This window comes from Paramormyrops kingsleyae, chromosome 14, assembly GCF_048594095.1.
Source record: "Paramormyrops kingsleyae isolate MSU_618 chromosome 14, PKINGS_0.4, whole genome shotgun sequence".
Classification (NCBI taxonomy): Eukaryota; Metazoa; Chordata; class Actinopteri; order Osteoglossiformes; family Mormyridae; genus Paramormyrops; species Paramormyrops kingsleyae.
The window spans coordinates 28,431,703-28,453,697 of record NC_132810.1 but is presented as its reverse complement, the minus strand read 5'-3'; the positions used below and the strand labels follow the sequence as shown (position 1 = coordinate 28,453,697).

Genomic DNA, 21,995 nt, shown 5'->3' with positions numbered 1-21,995 from the left:
ATCATCAAAAAGCCTGCCAAAAGATCATGTCTTGCATATTCCCTGGAGGACAGGAGTACCTCATTCACATAAAGCGAGTACTGAAAAGCAGACAGATCATATGAAGCAAAACAAGATGTAACCAAAGAGCACATGAGGGTTACTTGCTTTTTGGCAGGAACAGTCTTCTGCAGGTTCCATAACTTAAGGGTGTGGTCCTCAGATACAGTCACTAGTACCGGCTCCACTGGGTGAAAGGCCAGGGCACGTACACCATCAAAGTGACTCCGTAACGTGTACTTAGGGTTCCATGTTTTCCTAAATGCGTCCTTACTGGCTGGCAACTAAAGCAAAGAAATCATGGAAAACTCAATAAATTCTGTACATGAGGTGTCTGACAGCAGTCATGTTGTTTATTTAGGCCACTTGGGGAAAGGACTGCAGTGATGATCAGGAAGGGAACCCAGCTAGGCCACTTACATCATAGCTGTATTCCGCCTCATCATTGGAGACCGTTAAGTCTGCCAAGTCCCCGAGGCCTAACACTATTTCCTGTACGTCTTCAGAACCCATAATGAAGGACTTTCCCCCACTCGGAAATGGCAATGGTTCAGCTGAAAAGACATAAGGTCCAGAGGAGAATGATAGTGAATAACATTACATCCCAAAGGGGACATATCAGAGATAAAGTTACACCATGTTAGAAGCATGTTAGTCTCCACAAACAGCTGTCCTGCCATGATTCAGATGACTTATTTAGAGAATAAGCTGGGCATTAAGTCAGGTTAAGTTTAAATATAGAATAAAAATATAAATCTACGGGCATGTAAAGTCTTTCTAAGAGCCAAGAACAAAATATAATTCAAGATAAAACAAGTAATATGAGGCTTTGTACTGTTCTATAGCAATAGGCATGATGTATTAACCCTCTGGGGTCGGCGGTCCCGCCGGTGGGACCTGCCAGAAATTTCGCCAAACCGTTTTAATAACTCTGCAAGTTTTTACATTTACACATTTAAAAACACCCTCAGAAACCTTGGACGGTCTACTTCGCAAATATATATAGGTAGAAACTAAATATATTTTTACAGCTTTGTGATATGAATAGAAAGAACAAGAGACTTAAGCGTCTACGTCTCGAAGCAGCTCTGATCGCCTTCCCACTTGCAAATCACGCTATTCGCATGATAATAACATGATAATCCGACAGTTAGTATTGGGTAAAGAAATATATGAATACGCCCATTGTGACCAAAATAAACAAGAGCACATGGCTGGGTAGTGTTTACACTGATCGGCTACAATATGGCACACGGATACGTCTCTGCCGCTGAAGCTTTGCGCCAATGTTGCCATTTTCAGCAGCGAATTTCATCCCTGTGTTCATGGCTCAGTGGGCTAAGCCTGTGTGCCTGTAATCACACGATCGCCGGTTCAAACCCAGCCTATTTAGAATGTGAATAGCGATCTTCAGCTGAGACCAGTACTACACACTCCCGATGCAAGTAAAACAAAGAACGGTTTGCTTTTTTGCCAATTTAACCTGATTTTAAAAACTTTCTGACAATTGAAGTTTTGAAAAGAAGACCGATTATGGATTTAGTTTTTTTCATGATTCTATAGCGAGATTTCAGCGAGATATAAACTGAAATACACGAGAAATATACGTGGTCGACGATGCCCTAGTCCCCAGGGCGTTAATAATAGTCACGGCATCATATTTATCGCTTTCTATATTTATATGGTCACAGTTTTCATTTTTCATTCCATCTACCAATAAACTGTGAAAGGGATTTTATTGTTGCTACTTTTCTTGCATTTCAAACTGCCTTTCCAAAGTGATGGGTGTGAGGTCAGTGACATTCCAGACTGATGGGCCATTGACAGTATGCAAACTACTGCAGGTGTGGGGACACCTATCCCATCAATATTCATTGGGCAGGCCACTGACTACACAGAAAAAGAGTGTCACTCCAAAGTTCTAACACTTTAGTAATCAAACCACATAAAATTTCAGAATGTCTCTTTCACCTATGTGTAGCCAGCCCCTGTGTCTATAAGCTTCAGAGCTCAAAAGTCTTGGCTAGAAATGTCTATAATGTGATTTTTTACAATTTCTCAGCATGTCTGAAAATAGGTTTTTGAAAAGTATATGTTTAAAGTTGATTTTAACAAAAAATAGAATAATACATACAGTGGTCTCAGATTATTGGTGCTTAGTTTGTGCTGAATAAAAGCACATGTAACACTTTGGGATAAATGTTTTTTAGATAGGTGAAATATTTTTAAATGTCAAGGCATGTCAGACTACCCCGAAAGTGGAAAAGAGGCCTCAGACCCCAGAGGGTTAACTGAAATATTTTCTCAAAATAATTGGGAATGGCTTGGGAAAATTACTGAATGTAAAAAGAAAAAACTCTACTGTCAGGATTTTGTCAGTTAATTTGCACGAAATGTAGTAAATCTGGTTTATTTGGAAACAAAGATAATCCTTTGGACGTTCTCCAATATGCTGCCCCCATTTTCTCCTAAGCCCTCAAATTTCAATAATAGTACAGTTTAAAATGGACCTGCATAAATATTCTGCTTGTTGTCTATTCTCACTGCCATCGCACTGTGCCAGGTCTTACCCCACTCTGTTCCATCTCCTGAACTCCTCGCCTCACCAGCACCCTCTCCATCCTCAGCATTCACCAGAAAGTCAAACTCCTTCAGCACCTCCTCTGTGTCAGCGTCGTCAGGCAGGTCTGAGGCTAGACCCTCATTTCCAATCTGTGCACAGAAAAGGTTTAAATGATACCAAAGCCCTCGGAAAAATAACACAACTGTACGCCACACTCCGAGTTATAGCACTTTTTAAGACATATGTTTAACAACAGTTACAAACCCAATTAATGGTACTTGGTTAAAATTGCTGCCACTTAGAAAGGCTATGATAGGCAGTACAGGTTTAGAAAGATATGCAGTACAAAAATAATATTGAAGCAAAAACACAATGAGAGCAGCTACTGGCTTTGCTATATACAAAAAAAAAAAAAAAAAAATGGGAAGGAGGGACTTGCTTCAATAATCAAGATCTCACACTCTCTAGCACAGGGGTCTCCAACTCCGGTCCTGGAGAGCTACCGTCCAGTAGGTTTTCTATCCTACCCGGCTTCTGATGAGCCATACCTGTTCTCAGGTAAATACCGGGAGCAGGTGTGGCTCATCAGAAGCCAAGTGGGACAGAAAACCTACTGGATAGTAGCTCTCCAGGACCGGAGTTGGAGACCCCTGCTCTAGCATAATATGAAAAATTGATGGCAGAACCTAAGACTGTACTGAAACTGTTAAGCTGAAACTAAATAGCATCTTGACTGAAATTCATTCAATGATCCATAATTCAAGCAGAAAATACTTTTTCCTTTCTAACTAAGATGATAGGCTAGGAGGTGGTATGACTCCATATTGGTGACTTGAGAGTTTGGCAGATAATGATGGCAAAATTCAACACAGTTCACTGCAATTACAATGCATCATGCCAAACCTTTAGATAATCTATTTATGTATGTCTGTATGCATTTATTGGTTACATTGCAATCACTGCTGTATGTATACAATTTCTTTGCAGTCAAAAAAAGTAAATAAATAAAAATGATATTTAAGAAAATTCAATGAACCATCACTAAATACCAGATGCTAGCTCAATTTCAGCAGTAAACAAGGTATTAAGAAACAGCTTTTACTTTCAGATGCTCTGTAACTTTGAGTTCATTTAAATTATCATATTGGGGTCCAGAAGATGAGTAATCACTACTGCAGTACTACCTATCAATTGGAAAGGAGCAATGTATCATACATACCTGCCTGAATAAATTAATCTCGATCAACAGAAAGAATCACAAGCACTCTGTAAAGAATCCATACTAAGGATGACCTTCTTTCAGGCTTTAAGCGTTAAAAGGATTCAATATGCTGACCTACATATGCATTTATCCATGAAATACCTAACACCACCTTAGCTGTACATACTTTCATAAAATATAAATAAAAATATTTATGTATAATTATTCTATACAATCATTGTGTTCCTAACATTGAGTTCCTAATGATACCCATTTTGTGCCCCCAAGACTGATTAATGCATTTTGATAAAATGACAACATGAAAAAGAAAGTTTCACCTTTATTTTATGCTTGTTTATTCTGTGCTTTACTGTTCGGTCTGAGATGTCGTCCACCATATCTCCTTCCTCATCCTCATCCTCATCACTGTCATCAGCATTTTCTAAGAAGTTAAATGTTTCCAAAACATCACCCGGATTCCTGGAAAAGAAGGATCCTCATTTTTTTTTTTAAAGAAAGATACACAAGCCAACTGGGTACATATCTCATTATTTGTCAAGAAAGGAGAACTGAAGTGCCAAGTCAATTACCTTTCTTTTCCAAAACAAAGTAACCATAGTTTAATTCCTAATAAATCATCATAGGAACTCAAAGAATCCACGGCTGAACTGACTGGGGTATAAAAACTAAAATAATAAATAAATGATGCTCTTACCTTTTCATGACTTGGCCCTTTTGCTTGGCAGGAGAGTCCCCACCATTGAGAATCTGTTCCAGATTTTTTGTCTCAACTGAGCCGTTTTGTTCAGATCCAGACAGACCCAATAACGACCGGACCCGCTGAGACCGCACATCTAATATGGTGTCCGTATAGCCAACTTCTTGAAGATACCTACCACAATGCAGAACATCATGCCACAGTTTAGAAAATAGGGCTGGGTGATATGGCAAAATATTTTATCATGGTTTTTTTTCCATATCAGTTTACACAGATAATTATCATGATAGAATTCAAGTCAGTGTTTGTTAACTTGAAGGCTCCATTTTTGCTTAAATTCACTTAGGATTCCTTTTAAACTGATTTAGAACACGAAAAAGATGGCAAATTGGATGAACAGCAAAATGACATCTAATTTTAATAAATAGTTCATTTTTTTTTTTTTGTCGTAGGGCATAACACTACAAAATCAGACAGTACAGTTTGTTCCTGGGTTTTCTCTCTGAATTTCTTTCTGCTAGCTCCAGGGAAAAGGTCAAAGATTTCTGGCAGAGTTGCTATCCACCCCGTAATAAAAAATAAAATGTTGTCCCATTCTGAACCAATACTGAACCCTAATTGCTGGTGTTTGTGAGTGTAAGCATTCTGTGCATCCTGTATACTCTACTGGATGGCAATGTTTCAAAGTGGCGAATTAAGTTCACAGTACAGATGCTCCTCTACTTACAAACTTTCAACTTACGAACTTTCAGACATATGAACGAAGAGGATGGTATGTCCAAATTGTGTTCATTGGGCTCCTGTTTCCTGTCCGCAACATCATTTTTTTTTTCTATGCGCCAATTCAGCGTAGTACGACTTCTGGCCTCTACTCCCGCCATGCAGCAGTGTAGTGTACGTACTCCCAGCATCCTAGTTCTTTGTACTTGCATATACCCTTAAAATGATGTTGAATAGCGACTTACGAACATTTCAAGTTACGAATGGCCGTTCGGAACGTATCTCATTCATAAGTAGATGAGCGTCTGTATTTTCAAGTTTTATTTGGCACAAGTTTTCAGCAGAGCTTACAGTACACAGCATCAATCTGTTCCATATCGAAATTTAAATTGACAAAGTACTGCCACACCACCAAAGTCGTTTTACTTTGTTTACTCACAGTATCTCCTTTTTTAGATGATGTTATGGCTGCTGAGCTGCTGCTTTCTTCACTGACACATTAGGTTTCCTGTGAGGGAGTGCTAATCTCTTCCATGACTAATGTGTATTACTAAAACAGTAGCATGTGGTGTGCTCGGCCAACTCAGCCTGCCTTGCGGTACGATTGATGGACTATTGAAAGACTACCATACCACTGATGAGCTTCTATGATGTGATAGGCCAATATATGCCATTAAGCAATGTTACTTATTGACAATATACCTCCTATTCTCCTATTTAAGAAGTCTGTATATTGCTTATATCACCCAGCGCTATTAGAAAGATTAAATAAATACACAGCATTTTCATGAGGAGGGCTCTGGGTAGATTTCTGGTATAAATAAAAAACAGCGATAAAGCTGAAGATAATATTTTTTTGTCTTTGTACAGGGAAAGCTGAATAACTGTTTAAGTCTATAAATTAAAGCTGTGTAAGCAATCACAGCAAACTGAGTTGCTTTGTAGTATTTTGTATATTAAGAAAATACTTTTTTTTTTTTTAAAAAAAAACTCATTAACCCACACTTGCTTTTACCAACACATCACTCCCATACTTCAGAGCCTTCACTGGCTCCCTATAAAAGAACATATCCACTTTAAAATACTTTTCCTGACATTCAAAGCTCTCAACAACCAAGCCCCACCATACCTTTCTTTTCTGCTTCTCTACCAGCCTCCCCGCAGTTTTAGATCCTCCTCTTCTGGCTCTCTCCTCATCCCCCCCAATCTGAACTCCATGGTTATGGTGACCGCGCATTTTTATGTTTAGCTCCCTGACTAAGGAACTCCCTCCCCAGTGACATTCGTTTATCGGTCTCTGTCTCAGATTTCAAGCACGAGTTAAAAACCTTTTTGCTTGCTCAAGCCTATGATGTTCCTTATCCATAGTGTGCTTTATCGTTTTATCCATTTACTTTATTCTATGTAAGCATGTTTGAGATTCTGAAAAGAGCCATATAAATAACATGTAATTATTATTAATAATAATAATAATAATAATAATAAACTACCCACTAAGCAAACAGGACAAGTGATGAAGAGAAGTAACACTACACCTGACTACAAGAAACTCTGACCTGAAATCATTACTGACCTTATGACACATTTTTCATTTTAATGTTCATTTTACAATTAAAATAGTGACTTTTTTTCCATAAAAATAAAACCTTATATGGGGTTTTATGACAAACCAGAATGCCCGTGGTACATTATGTACTGATGGGAAAATTGTTCATGGTATAGCAGCAGACTATACTCACTGTCTGAGCAGCTGTCGGCCCTGTTTCCATGTTAACTGACCATACTGGGGAACGGCTGGGACCTCAGAGTCTTTGGTTTCTTCTGAAAACAATGGGGGGGAAAAAAAACCATAAGAGGGTATCAGACACTGTATAATTGCAGAAGAATATTTTGACTATGCTGAATTCACTTGTTCTCCACTGGGTGTTGCAATGCCTCTTTGACAACCATCTCTATCCCGTCTTTGCCTACACTCAGTTGTGGTCAAGGCTGTTTGAGCCTATACCCTTTTTGCCCCTACAGGCAGCACCATTCAAACCCAGTTATGTATGGAATGCCAAAAAAGTCTTCCAGGAAACTGGAAAGTAGTTGAAACAGTTGATCCATTTTGGCTTCTAAGCAAAACTTTCAAATGTTTTGTGAATTTTGCTTGTAGAACATAAATCAAACACAAAATTAAAATGATCAAATAGGTTTATACAATAATCTGCAAAGGAATCCACAACTGGCGTTTCCTAATATTTCAGATGCAGTGCTATGTATACGTGCAAAAGTGCCAACTAATATCAAAAGTCTTTTCTGCCAATTAGTGCACTTAATCATAAATTATCAATTATATTTTAACCAATGCTGTCTAGCTACAACACCTTTCATTATCATTCACTCAAAGCAACAAATTCAAAAAGGCTTAAATTCAGTAATTTAAGTGAGATCATGTTTGCTTTTAGTGTAAATTAATACCCATGTGATATTTTTGAAAAATCTACTGTAAGTCTTGGCTGATCTTTCTACATTTTTTCCACCTAGTATTTGTTTTACCTATCTAAAAACTTAAAATAACCACCAAATCTGTGGCGCAGTTCCAACAATGTCGGGTGGGCTTCCGAGAACTGAAGAGGATTCAGCCCTGGCCTTGTGTCAGTAAAAGCCAGCAGGATTTATTTATCATTTATTAAATGCAGTGGCAAGCCATGTCACAGGAAAAAACCTTTACTCAACATTACTTATAAATTTCCCTCATTAAAATGATTTCACTAAATAATTTAAAAGAAAGATGAAGTTCACTGAATTTTGAAGTTTGACCATTCCCCTCTACTTGGGATAATTCTTAAGAGTAATCTGGTATTTGCCCATATAATAATATGAATAATGCTCTCCATTTTCTCACTTATCACCTGAGAAAGACATTGTTAAATTCTTATTTTGTCACCAGCCATGAAAAAATGTACTTGGTCTAGAATGCTTAATGGAAAAATATGCAGAATTAACACTGGAGGCTTTTTTCACATGGCAAAATATTGTAGTTCAATTTAACTCCAGCTCGCCATTCAAATGGAAAACTGCATAAGCCAATATCCCAACATCATACATTAAAAGTTTTCCATTCAAATCCCTCCACTTTTCTAATATTAATTAAAAAGGTTGCATATTTTCCTGTACATCAGTCGATGGTTGCTGTCTGGCTCTCAGAATGATAGCAAGGATAGTACCCTTCACCCACAAACACTGGCTAAAACAATACCAATTAATAGACAAATGTATGCTAAAAATGGTTGGTTTTACTTTTCATAAACTCACGTTACAAGCTATTTCCAACTATGCAAAATCAATTTCACAGCAATAGGTAAAGTATTTTAACTAGACTACCCCTGTGACTGCTGAAACAAAGCTAGGAATAATGGATAATGTGTATAGTATTGTTATTCTTTACAATGTTGGCTGAAAACAGACCTTTTAAAGGTGTCAATTATAGCAGGATACAGAGCATTCCCACTGGAAAAACAGCACATAACGTTAACTGCTGCATGATTTAAATACAATGCCGAACATAAGAAATTTACAAACGAGAGGAAGCAATTCAGCCCATTAAGCTCATTTGGGGAGAACTTATCTAATAGCTCAGAGTTGTTCAAATCTAGCTCTGAACCCAGGGCCCAGTTCTTCAATCAATTTAATCCAGATCAAAGTAATCCGGATTTTGAAATCCCTTGTTTTGCTATCCAGGATTTGATAACCGATTTTACTTTTATCATTATGCTGGTTTTTCAAAGCAACACTGGATTGGATCACTGTTATACAAATACAGAATTTGCAGGATGACCGAATCCGGTTTACTAGTGCATTAAATGGAACCAACAGTGTAGCCTACTGGCTATGTCAAGAACAACAGGTAGACCATTATGTGTTTTAATTTGAACAAACAGAAAACACCACAATAAACCAGAGCAACCTCCAATGTTCTCTCAAAATGAGGGACACACTGGACATGTGGTCAGGGATGCAATTGTAAGACATTACTTCTGACTGGTGAATTGAATAATAGTAACTATTGTCATTTTTATTAAAATACAATGGACAGTAGAGAATTTTATTCTGAGCTTTGAGATTTTGTTTGAGTACAGATCTCTCACGGGGATTGTTTTTCCCTTGACTATACTGAAAGGCTTCATGTCTTATTTCCTACTTTATTTTCACTGCCACTGTCCTAGTTCAATAATTGTACAAAATATAAATAAATGTATTAGGGCTGTCAAAATTAACGGGATAACGCGGATTAATCCATCATCATGATTAATCTGATTAAAATTAACGCAATTAACCCATCTGCAGCGCAGAATGACTCAAAATCCCTGAAATGTCTTTGTTAACCCATTTCGGGCAGTTTTGGTGCGTTCCATTTGCCCTCGGAACTCGTATTCCGAGTCGGATTCAGAGTTTTGAGGCCAGAAGTGACGATATGCGTGCTCCCATTTCTCAGAGATCCGAGAAATCTTGGAGCAGCACAGAGGATCCCGAGTTCAGAATCCAAGATGGCTGCGCCCTTTATCAACAGAAGGGAAAGTTTTAGTTTTATACTGTTTAAGCACCACTTCTCATTTGTGGCTCGTTAAATCGGTCGCACACACTATACCGTCCATCTTATCTGTGGATGTGTTGCTACGGAGTTTTATACGTAAAGCACCACGCATAATGTGTTATCAACTGATATTGCTAACAATGGCAATTAACCGGGCTAGAATTGGATTTCATGATTAGTCGGATTATTTGTCGGATTTACGGTAGTTCGTGCTGATTGTAAGTGAACGAACCATTTAAACTGAGGTACCTTAAATCCGACAAGTTGTCTGGCTAAGCAAAAAATCTTTTTGATATGGGTCCATGGTATTGCACTTCTGTGGCAGATGGAATGCATCCGACTCGTGTTCAAGATGTTCAATAAACATGTTAAGTGTTTATATATATTCCCTTTTTTCCTGTTTGCTCAAGCAAAATGAAATGTGATTAATATAGATTAAGAATGAAGGATATTTAATCGTGATTAATCGAAATTAATCCACAGCAACCCTGTGATTAATCTGATTAAAAAATTTAATCGTTTGACAGCACTAAAATGTATATACCATCAGCATCCGCTTTTGTGATCAATTTTTCAAGTTCTGTCATATTATTTTTATCAAGCTTTATCATGATCAAGTTTTATTTAATTTTGTGCCAGAAATCCACCCTTGAATCCACCCTTGTGTCGGGATCAGGATTATCCTGATTTTTTGGATCAAATGTATCCCAATTCAAACACAAACTTTCGAACAAAACAAAATGAAGGTTTGATCCAGATTAAAACCGAGATTAGATTAGGTGATCTGATTTGATTTCAGAATCCATCTATTTCCTTTGAACAACCGTTTTCAAGATTCAATTCAATCCGTTATCTGAAATCCCACTGGATTACTTTTGAACAACTGGGCCAAGGGTTTTAGCGTGTGCTACACTAGCAGGAAGACTATTTCATACTCCAACTACATGCTGTATAAAGAAGTGCTTCCTCAAATTCATTTTAAAATGTTCTCCCGCTAATTTCCACTTATGGCCACGAGTTCTAGTATTTAAACTAATATTGAAATAGCCATTTGGCTGAACAGCATCCAGACCTGTTATAATCTTATATACCTGGATCATGTCCCCCCTTAGTCTCCTTTGCTTGAGGCTAAACAGATTCAGCTCAGCTAACCTCTCCTCATAAGACATTCCTCTAAGACCAGGAATCATTCTCATAGCCCTATGTTGCACCCTTTCCAAGGTAGCAATGTCCTTCTTAAGGTATGGTGACCAAACCTGCACACAATACTCAAGGTGGGGTCTTACCAAGGAATTATATAATCGTAGCATCACCTCCCTTGACTTAAACTCCACACACCTAGAGATGTAACCCAACATCCTATTGGTCTTTTAAATTGCTTCACCACACTGGTGAGAGTGGGACATGGAAGCATCAACATACACACCGAGGTCTTTCTCATAATCAGCCACATTTATTTCAGCGGAACCCAGAAAATATCTGTAATTTATATTTCTGCTCCCTGCACGGATTACCTTACATTTATCTATGTAAAATTTAATCTGCCAAGTCTCAGCCCAGTCGCTAATTAAATCAAGATCCCGTTGTAGCATCTCTGCTGCTAGATCAGTATCTGCTACACCACTCATCATGGTGTCATCTGCAAATTTAACCAGTTTACTGTATATATTGGTGTCAATATCATTAATGTAAATTCGGAAAAACAGTGGTCCTAAAATTGAACCCTGCGGTACCCCACTGTGAGCGCAGGCCCATTATAACATGCCTCTAATAACTACTCACTGCTTCCTGTTTGTTAATCAGTTTTCAATCCAAGCTGCTACAGTTCCTAAAATCCCTGCAGCTTTGAACTTAAGCAAGAGCCATTTGTGGGGGACAACATCAAAGGCCTTCTGGAAATCTAAGTAGATCACATCATAGGCTTTTTTGTGATCAATTTCACTTGTAGCTTCCTCAAAGAACTCAAGTTGATTCGTTAAACATGATCTACCTCTCCTAAATCCATGTTGGCTATCCCTCAGAATCCAGGTAATCTACCATTTTCACTTGTATTATAGCTTCCATTATTTTTCCAGTAATGCTAATTAAACTGATTGGCCAATAGTTTACTGGATTACTTCTATCCCCTTTTTTGAATATGTTATATTTAGTTATATTAGCGTGCTTCCAATCTGAAGGTACTATACCTGCAGATAACGCTTTCTGTAATATTAAAAGTTAAAGGTTGGCTAATAATATCCCTCATCTCTTTTAAAACTACAGGTAAGATGCCATCAGGGCCCTGTGATTTATTTATTTTGAGCTTAGCTAGGCTTAGTACCACATCAGCCTCAGTTATACATTTATTGGTTGTAGACGACGCTGTATTCGTACTAAATGGTGGTAAGTTACTCATGTTCTCTACTGTGAACACCCGTGTAAAATAATCATTTAACTCATTTACTATATCAATTTCTTTTTCAATTATAAGGCCCTTACTATCCTACAAATGAGTGATTTCAGCTTTTAGAGCTCTTTTGGAGTTAAAGTATTGGAAGAAACTTTTATTGTCATCCTTAGCCTTCAATGCAATTTTTCTTTCTACATTCCTCTTGGAGAGTCTAATGTTATTTTTTAACTCTGCCTGTAGACTTAGATACTCCTGCTTAATTTTGAAATCATTAGTTATTTTCCAATTGTGGAACAGAGCCCTTTTCCTCCTGGCTTTATTCTTAATTTCCTTAGTAAACCACCTTGGTTGCAGTTTCCTAGATTTAGTTTTGCTGGAAACAGGTATGAAGTCCTCTTGCACTTGCAACAATGTGCTTTTAAAAAAATCCCATGCCTCTTCAATTGTTTTGCTATTTAACTTCATCCAGTTTACAGTTTCTAGTTTCAGTCTCATACCATTAAAGTTAGCCTTCCTAACATTGTATATTTTTGTTTTGGACTTTGCTCTTTGGACACTAAAATTAACCTCGAATTTAACCATGTTATGATCATTACCGTCCAGTGGTTCTAAAACCTCTAATTTTCCAATCCTATCCTGGTTATTAGAGAAAACAAGATCAAGAAGGGCTTCTCCCCTGGTAGGAGTATTAACAAGCTGAGTAAAAAAACAATCCTGTACTAATTCCACCATCTCAAGTTCATTTACAGAAGAGCTGAAGACTATATCTCACTGTATCCCAGGTATATTAAAATCACCCATAACCACCACACCATTTTTATTACTCATAATCCTGATATCATCATATAACATTCTGATTTCCTCTGCAGCTACATTAGGTGCTCTATAAAAAACACCGAAAATTAGGCCATTTGAGTTTTTAGCATCTAGTTTTATCCATACAGCTTCTGTACTTTTATTTTTATCAGTCTGCCTGCAAGTTTTCTTTTACGTATACTGCAACACCATCTCCCTTCTTGCCTATCCGGTCTCTACGGAACAACGTATAATCGTCCATATTATATTCTTTTCCATCATTGTCACTCATCCATATTTCAGTTATTCCTGTAATGTTGTGTCTGGTAAAATTAAATCATGAATTTTGTTTTTAATACTCCTAGTGTTTAAATACAGACCACAAAGGGTAGGCCTTTTACAGTGCCCAATTTTAATATTAATTGGGAATTTCCATCTCTCCCCACCTATATTCTTAACTAACCTCCCTGCCCCCCCCCCCAGTCCCTAGTTTAAACATTCCTCACTACTACTCTACAAATACGCCTCCCTAATACACTGATTCCCCTTTGGTTCAGATGCAACCTGTCTGGCTTGAACAGGTCCCACCTGTTCCAGAAGGTCTTCCAGTGCCCCATAAACCTGAACCCCTCTTTCCTACACCACCCTTTTAGCCACGCATTTAATCTCCTTATCTCAGCTAACTTAGCCTGGCTTGCACGTGGTACGGGAAGTATTCCAGAGAATACCACCGTGGATGTTCTGCATCTAAGCTTATCCGCGACTTCTATAAATTTATCCTGCAGAACAGCCCTCCTGCCCTTGCCTATGTCGCTGGATGCACCTGAAAAGCGGTTAGACACCGTCTCTTCAGGTGATGCCGCCTCTGTGAACTGTGTATGCCCTTTTCTATGTCTACGACCTACGTTCACCAAGTGCTCTCGACCTATCTGTTCTTCATTCTCCCCCCTCCCCGCTTGTGATGTACACACCGTCTCCCTAAAAGGCGTATTAACTCTCCCCTCTAACTCCTTGTTGTGTCAGATGAGAGCCAGTTGCTCCTCGAGGTCACGAAACTTGACCATGAGTGAGTCCACAAACTTACATTGCTCGCAGATGAAGTCTGACTGGATGCAAACATCCAGAAGGGCAAGAATCTTGTAAACACAACACTGAGCTGGCCCCATAATTACCTAACTCACTATGACCCTGTCCTTTACTCCTAGCCCAGTATATTAATATAGCGTATTTAACTTTTAGTTGATCTAATTAACGTATAGTTAAAACAATGAAGTGCCAAGTACAATAAAACACTAAATTAACACTTGCGTTAAATCGGAACTTAATTATCCAACAGTGTTCGAGTTGACAACCTTTGAATTTAAACTTCTAAAATAACCAAATTAACAATTACCTACCCTAGACTAACTTGCTGCTGAACTACGTTTAACTAAAATAAAACAAAGTTGCTCTCGGGAGGCCAAAAAAAACCCTCTCAAAGCAGGCTACTGCCAGATCCCCGACTAGCGACAGAGTAAAGCTCAGAAGCAATTGTCTTTTTCGAGTTAATGTTACCGACATTAGATAATATTACCCCACGAGTGTTTGTTGTGAAGGTATGTGGACAGAAACGCCATTCGCACGACACCCATAGCTATAGATAACTCGTGCTATCTATTAACAAGAACAGAATAGTACTCATGCAGACTAAGAAAAAAAATTAAAATAAAAAATTAAACAACCACCCATGTAACCATACTGGCACACAAACACTCAAATATTCTTCCAAATAATTCTAGTCAACCGCTTCAACAGGCGCACAACACAAGTGCACACAGCATCTACACCACTCCCTCACAGTGCAGCAATCCCAGCAGCCTCTACAGCAATCCCACAAGCCACCTCGAACATGCTCCTACCTGATTCAAAGCTGGGCATCTTCACTTCACCTTGGTTTAGTTCTGTTCCATATTTTAATTTATGATATTTAGCTCTAGAATAAACAAAAGATAGTTTTTTTACCATTATTATTATTCAATTAGTCCTTATTATTATTCAATTAGTCCTTATTATTATTCAATGCAACAAAGGCCTAGGAACAGAAATAAAAATACAATTAAACAGGGACTTACTAAAACTTATAACTCACCTTTCTTGTTTTAATGCATATTCTAACATTTTGATTCTTCTAACTAGATCATTCTTTAAATTTTCTTGACCTTTTCTTTCTCCATGAAGAAATGCTATTCGAGCCTGCAAGACAAAAAAGAGATTTTATCAATTTCTACATATCACAAAATAAGTTCATATGAACACTTGTCTAGTGTTTGACATTTTGGTCTTAAATAAACTATTTTCACCAAAAGGGATATTTGAAGATTACTTCTATTAGTTTTTGGATTGATTGGCTGGCATGGGAATCTGAGCAACACTCACAGAGCAGGTACATATGCATGTTGTAATTGTCATCAACATGTAAATGACCACTTAGCAACAAATTATGATGCTACTCAATGAGTATTGCATAAAAATCACCATCTGCTAATTTATAGTGTGAACTTCTACATCACCTGTGAGGTTTAAACACAGAGGTGGATACTTTGAATGTTAGCTAACTAGCAGTCACATTACTATCCAGTCTTCATTTTTACCATTTAAATAATAAAAAAAAATACTTAAAATGTACAAATGAATTATTTTCTTTGATTATACTGCATAATAATGTTGTCACTAACAGGATTAGGTAACAGCCAATTAATGAATGTCACCAGCAAAATTAGTGATGCACTAATAAAAAAATTCTGGCCAATACAGATAGCTGATTATTTTGAAAACCAATATCAATAGTTTGGGGGGAGTTTTATGAGTTATCGTGACAATCACAATAGGGATGGGCATTTTTGATCATATTTCATTTCGCGTAATCCACAGGTTTGAGAAACGAGTACTCGATTAATCGGGGGTGGATTGTGTTTGCGTCACAGTATACAGTAAACATTTAAAAGAAATTACAGCATGAGGTGAAGCTGAAGCGCTTTTTCTACATGACGCATTGTATATAAAATTAATCACATAGCCTAGATACATAAATATGTAAATGTTATATTACAAATTGCATTTATCTACACAAAATGCATGTGAGCTTGAACCACGTGCCAATCATAAAGTAGTGGATGCGCTTCTCCCGTTACTTTAAAACAACGGCAACTGAAGCCCCGCTAAATATTTTACCATGCATGGCTAAGAAAAATTAACATAAGGACGACATATTTTTATTCAAAAAGATCAGTCGGTCTACGTGCTCAGATGAAAGCCGAGTGCGGAGTCTATTTACAATTAGACCAGCGGTGGAAAAAATGCACTCAGCAGGCACAGAAGTTGCAGGAACAGCCAGGTACCACTGGGCAAGGGTGCTTAGCTTTGCAAATTGAGACTCATTTACTTTCCACCACAATAAAGGATCCTGGTTTACAGAGATGCATGGCTCCCTGAAGTAGCTTTCGATTTCGGTGTCATGCGGAGAAACATCACTCATGCCGTAGTCCTTGCCGAAAAGAGTGTCGAGCGCCGTTGCTGAGTCGGGCTTACTTTGTATGGGTCTGACAGGATTTGGGATTGTCTCGCAAAGCTGCTTCAGATTCTTTTTTACTCTCTCCCGAAGCTTTGTCTCAAGAAACTTGAGATGTTTGTGTCTTGGATCCAAAGCCGCTGCAATCTGAGGCAGATACACTTTCTCAGCATCCTCAGCAACTGCGACTATGCGCTGTTTCAGAGATTCGGCTATGGCATTTTTAAATTCAGACACTCTTGGAGACTCACTCCTCTGTGTGTTTAAATGTCTAGTGATGAGACTGTGTGTGATCGGATAGACCATTGAACTGGAAACATGGGTCTCACTACACATTGTAGTTGTGGCACACTTAAGAGACTTGAGAACAGGTGTCAGTTCTTCCACAGTGTCCCAGTGCTCATCTTTTAGGTCAAGTGTCCTCGCATCTGCAAGTTTTGTAACATTGCGATCGGACAGAACAGCACACACAGCCCACCTCTGTTCCAAAACGCGTTCGAACATGTCACACACCGAATTCCACCGCGTGCGACAATGCTGAATAAGCTTATGGTCGGGTATATTTTGTTCTTGTTGTTTCTGCCTTAGCGCGGCTGTAGCTACTGTGCTGTGGTGAAAATTTGATACCAAGCGGCTACTTGCAGCTATTACATTTTTTAGAGTTGCAACATTGAAGCCCTCATTGATTGCAAGTTGCAGGGTGTGTGCGAAACAGGGCACTGATTCTCAAAGACTTTGATTTGCCAGAACCATGTTAGCAGCGTTGTCGTGCACACATGCCATTACTTTTCCAGAGCTTAACAGCCACTTTTCTGTTGCATCTTTCAGGTAGTTGCCAATGTTCACAGCTGTGTGTCTTTCCTCGAAACCTCGCATCTCTAATACTGCGCTGTGAATTTTCCATTCATTTATGTAATGACAGGTTAGCGTCATATACGATTCGGTGGTTAGCGAAGTCCACAAGTCCGTAGTTATTGCCACCCGCGCTGGCTTCGACGGATATAGTGGACTCGCATATAACGGAATTTCGCTTATAACGGACAAACAATTTGGTCCCCAGGGCCACTTTTAGCTGTAGTTTTGTTTGGCTATAATGGACATACAGGCTCCGCCTACAAGGCGCGTGGTGTACCGGTGATATGCAGCGCAGATGCGTAGCCAGGATTATTAATAATCACACATCCGGTCAGGTAAAGTTGGATTACTACATGTACAATATAATAATCTATACCATAGGGCTGGACCAGAATATTCGAATATTCGAATATTCGTTTGGAGGGATGGCATTCGAGTTTTCATTTTGAGATTCAAATATTCGGGGGAAAAAAAAAAATAACACGTGACATCGATCCCTGCGAAACGGTTCTCATTCGCGCTTAAATGACTAGCCCTTGCGGCAACGCCAACATCGTGATTTACTCATGGGCGTAAATTTCATTTAACAGTAGGGGGGGACAATAAATATAAAATTTCTCATGAGCAATTTTTGAAGGGGACACAAATAATACAGTTAAATTGTACTTATAAAGATGTGTCCCCACAATGAAAAACTTTGCTTCTATCATTATTATTGTAGCATGGAGACTGCGTCATTATGGCTATTTTCAAAGTTTTTCTCAGGTTCAATGACAAAGCAGATTTTTCAGAACTATTTATTGCATTGTTTGTTATGTTGTTTACAGTCAAGCCATCAACATACAATAAAATTTAAACATGACTGTTTAAATGCATAATAGATATTGTTTAAACAAAAAAAATACAGTGGGGTCAGTTCGGACGTAGCACAGTGCTCATTTAATAAATGCACAGCTAAACAATATGCTAATTGTGGCCGTTAATGTTAAGTTACCATTATGCCAAGTTGTCACAAATAAAACAATGCATGGGAAATGGCTTTGGCGTGTTAGTTGCAGTGCACTATGCAACAAGCTATTGTAAACAAGCTAACGTTAACTAGATAAGTTATATTTTAATCGCTAATATAGCAGATTCGTGGAAAATTACATCGGTAATCAGCATTTTTGCTGCAACTAATTTATGAATGAGTCTGCATCAACTACATTAAAGAGAATCGCTTTATTTAAAGTGAATAAAATACCCTACTTACTGGAGTTCAACATTAATTGAGCCGCAGCCACACACCTGATTCGTGTGTGAAGAGTAGGTGAGATGACCTGGGAAAGCAGGCAGTTGGCCAAACCACTGTGAGGAAGGGGAGGGGGAACTCAACTGTTTCTAAATGCATTTTTTGCGTTTGTTTTTTTTTCTACTTACAGAATTATTTTAGATATACATACATATTTTTTTCACAATAGATTTTTTAATTTTTTTTGGGGGGACAACCCTCGGATGGGGGGGACATGTCCCCTCCGTCCCCCCCGGGATTTACGCCCATGGATTTATTTTATCTCAGAGAGAAGACAAAAATGCCGAAGACCTCAGTTGTGTGGGAGCACTTTAAATTGACTGAAGACAAAACAAAGGCAGTGTATCAAATATGCGATTTGAAACTGGCCTACCACTACAGCACAACAAGTTGTTTTCTGTTTTTATTAAGGGAATTCATTTAATTTTATTTAAACTGTTCGTTAATTAAAATGTGTGATTTTATTGAAAGTATGCTGCTGGCGTGTTCTTTATTTATTAAATTCGTTGAACTTCGTTAATTGATAAATGTTGGGCTACCTTATTTAAAGTATTGCTCTAACAGACCTGTTATTGTTTTGTATTATAGTGCAGTGTTCGTTCTTAAATAATATAAACCCTGCCCGGGCCGCATGTAGCGCCCGGCTTTCGGCTCGTGCTGTTCTGTCATTTATTAAAATTTTAATCATTCTGAAAGTGTCGCGACTTGCCTGTATCCATATTACACAAAAATGTGACTTTGCACTCCCTTGCGTCCGCAGCAGTTGGATGAACGGTTCTCGACATAAAAATGCAACAGACACACACAGAGAGATTCCTGCTTTTATTAGAGATAAGAATATATTCAGCCCCCTCCCACCGAATACTCGAAGCTCAAAAAATGGTATTCGGACCAGCCCTACTATACCACAAGTGTGTCTGCTGGGGTATGGCATGAGTAAATGGTGTCTTGTAGTTGTATTCTGGGCATAACGGACTTCGGATATAACTGACTTTGCCAGGTCCCTTGAATTCTGTTATAACTGGATTTTACTGTACATTAATAAATTATATCACAAACATCTCCTATGGGTCTTATGAGTCTCATGAGATTTGCCTAGTCATCACCTAAATAAACGTGCCAAATTTGCCTACTTGTCGATAATTGAGAATTGGGAGTAGTGTAACCAAAACGATGCTTCATGAACCATTTCCTGCATTTTATGACCCCACTAGATGATGCTCTTGGTTTACTTTGAGGCATGCTTTGAGCCCTTTTTTGAGCAGAGAGCACCATCTAGTGGGGTTAGAGAATTTAGCAAATTGTTAATGAAGCACTGTTTTGGCATATCATTAGTCAGAAATACTGAGCCACAGCCACCAGACAGTAACACAACCAATAGTATTTGTTTGTATTTGTTGTGTGCCCAGTTGCGGGCCAAAGTGAGAAATGCTTAGTTGTACTCAAAACTTTTGAAAGTTTAGTACAGTGGTACCTCAATTCTCGAACTCATTGGAACTCGAATTTCTTAAAAGTTGAACGAACCAGTTAAAAAAAAATTACCTAGAGCTCGATCTGAATCTCAGAGGTAAAACCGTGAACGCCGACCTAAGATAACTTGTATGCATGCGCGGGGAAATGAGTCGCACGGCACGTCTCTCAGCGGAAACATAGGGTAACGCTTCAGTCTCAGCTTCACATTCGCTGTGATAGCATCGTGCATGTTTACACAGGCTGAATACATATACTCAGCAAAAAAAGAAACGTCCCTTTTTCAGGACTGTGTATTTCAACAATAATGTTGTAAAAATCCAAATAACTTTACAGATCTTCATTGTAAAGGGTTTAAACAATGTTTTCCATGCATGTTCAATTAACCATAATCAATTAATTAACATGCACATCCGAACATCACACCTACGTGACAGGTACAGGATGGCCACAACAACTGCCCGAGTCACACCAGGAACACACAAGCCCTCAGTCCAGCCTCTCTCAGCCTATTGCGGACAGTCTGAGCACTAATGGAGGGATTGTGTGTTCCTGGTGTGACTCGGGCAGTTGTTGTGGCCATCCTGTACCTGTCACGCAGGTGTGATATTCGGATGTACCGATCCTGTGCAGGTGTTGTTACACGTGGTCTTCCACTGCGAGGATGATCAGATGTCCTTCCTGTCTCCCTGTAGCGCTGCCTTAGGCGTCTCACAGTGCGGACATGGCAATTTATTGCCCTAGCCACATCAGCAGTCCTCATGCCTCCCTGCAACATGCCTAATGCACGTTCACGCAGATGAAGCCTGGGCATCTTTCTTTGGGTGTTTTTCACAGTTGGTAGACAAGTCTCTTTAGTGTCCTGCGCTTTTAGAACTGTGACCTTAAATGCCTACTTTCTGTAAGCTGTTAAGGTCTTAACAACCATTCCACAGGTGCATGTTAATTAATTGATTATGGTTAATTGAACATGCATGGAAAACATTGTTTAAACCCTTTACAATGAAGATCTGTAAAGTTATTTGGATTTTTACAACATTATTGTTGAAATACACAGTCCTGAAAAAGGGACGTTTCTTTTTTTGCTGAGTATATATTTATACAGTAAAAATACATTTAAACAATGATAGTAACAGTAATTATATAATAAAATACATTTCAAAATAAAGATTTCCTATTCATTATTTTAATATTAATAATAAACCATTAATACGTTTAATTATAATAATATTGTTGTGCCGAGCGGGGACGGAATGGAGACAAAGGCGCAGACGTCAGGGTATCAGGGAATACGGGGTTTAATTACAGATAAGGCAGGCAAAACGCTGACGGACAATACAATGACCGGGCTGGGGAAACAAACTGAAACGCAGACGAAATACATAGGGCTAATGACAACAGGCAGAAACAGCTGATCACACAGGGATTCCATACGGGGTTAACGAGGGGGCATGACAGACGGAAGGAGTGGACGATCGGGGTAGGACACATTGTTTGGATACATTTATTTTCTTACTTTACAAATTACTGTTTTGATAAATGTGCTTAGATGTGTTTAGTACAGTATATGCTCTTCTTGTTTCATCCGGTTCATTTTGTGTTTAAATGCTAAAAAAAAAAAACATATTTAGGTGTATTTTTTTTGAGGCCGGGAACCAATTAATTGGTTTACTTCAATTTAATTGGTTACTTCTTATGAGGAAAATTTGATCACAACTAGAATTTTTTAGGATTCAATCCGGAGTTCTGAACTGATTAAATTCGAGTTCTGAGGTACCACTGTATTAAAAAAAAAAAATCAAAAGTATTTTTGCTATAATGATTCAGTTTG

General features: G+C 38.4%; 1 protein-coding gene across 1 annotated transcript in view; it reads right to left on the bottom strand.

Moving 5' to 3' along the window:
* Positions 1–21,995, bottom strand: part of strn3 (striatin, calmodulin binding protein 3) — a 98,032-nt gene that overhangs the window by 27,802 nt on the left and 48,235 nt on the right. The window contains exons 2-9 of the mRNA XM_023792171.2: positions 15,130–15,233; positions 14,900–14,973; positions 6,981–7,062; positions 4,519–4,695; positions 4,142–4,283; positions 2,610–2,751; positions 460–593; positions 148–323 (exon numbers count right to left, since the gene is read on the bottom strand). Coding sequence (XP_023647939.1) covers positions 148–323; positions 460–593; positions 2,610–2,751; positions 4,142–4,283; positions 4,519–4,695; positions 6,981–7,062; positions 14,900–14,973; positions 15,130–15,233 — 1,031 coding nt within the window. The remainder of the gene's footprint in view (positions 1–147; positions 324–459; positions 594–2,609; positions 2,752–4,141; positions 4,284–4,518; positions 4,696–6,980; positions 7,063–14,899; positions 14,974–15,129; positions 15,234–21,995) is intronic.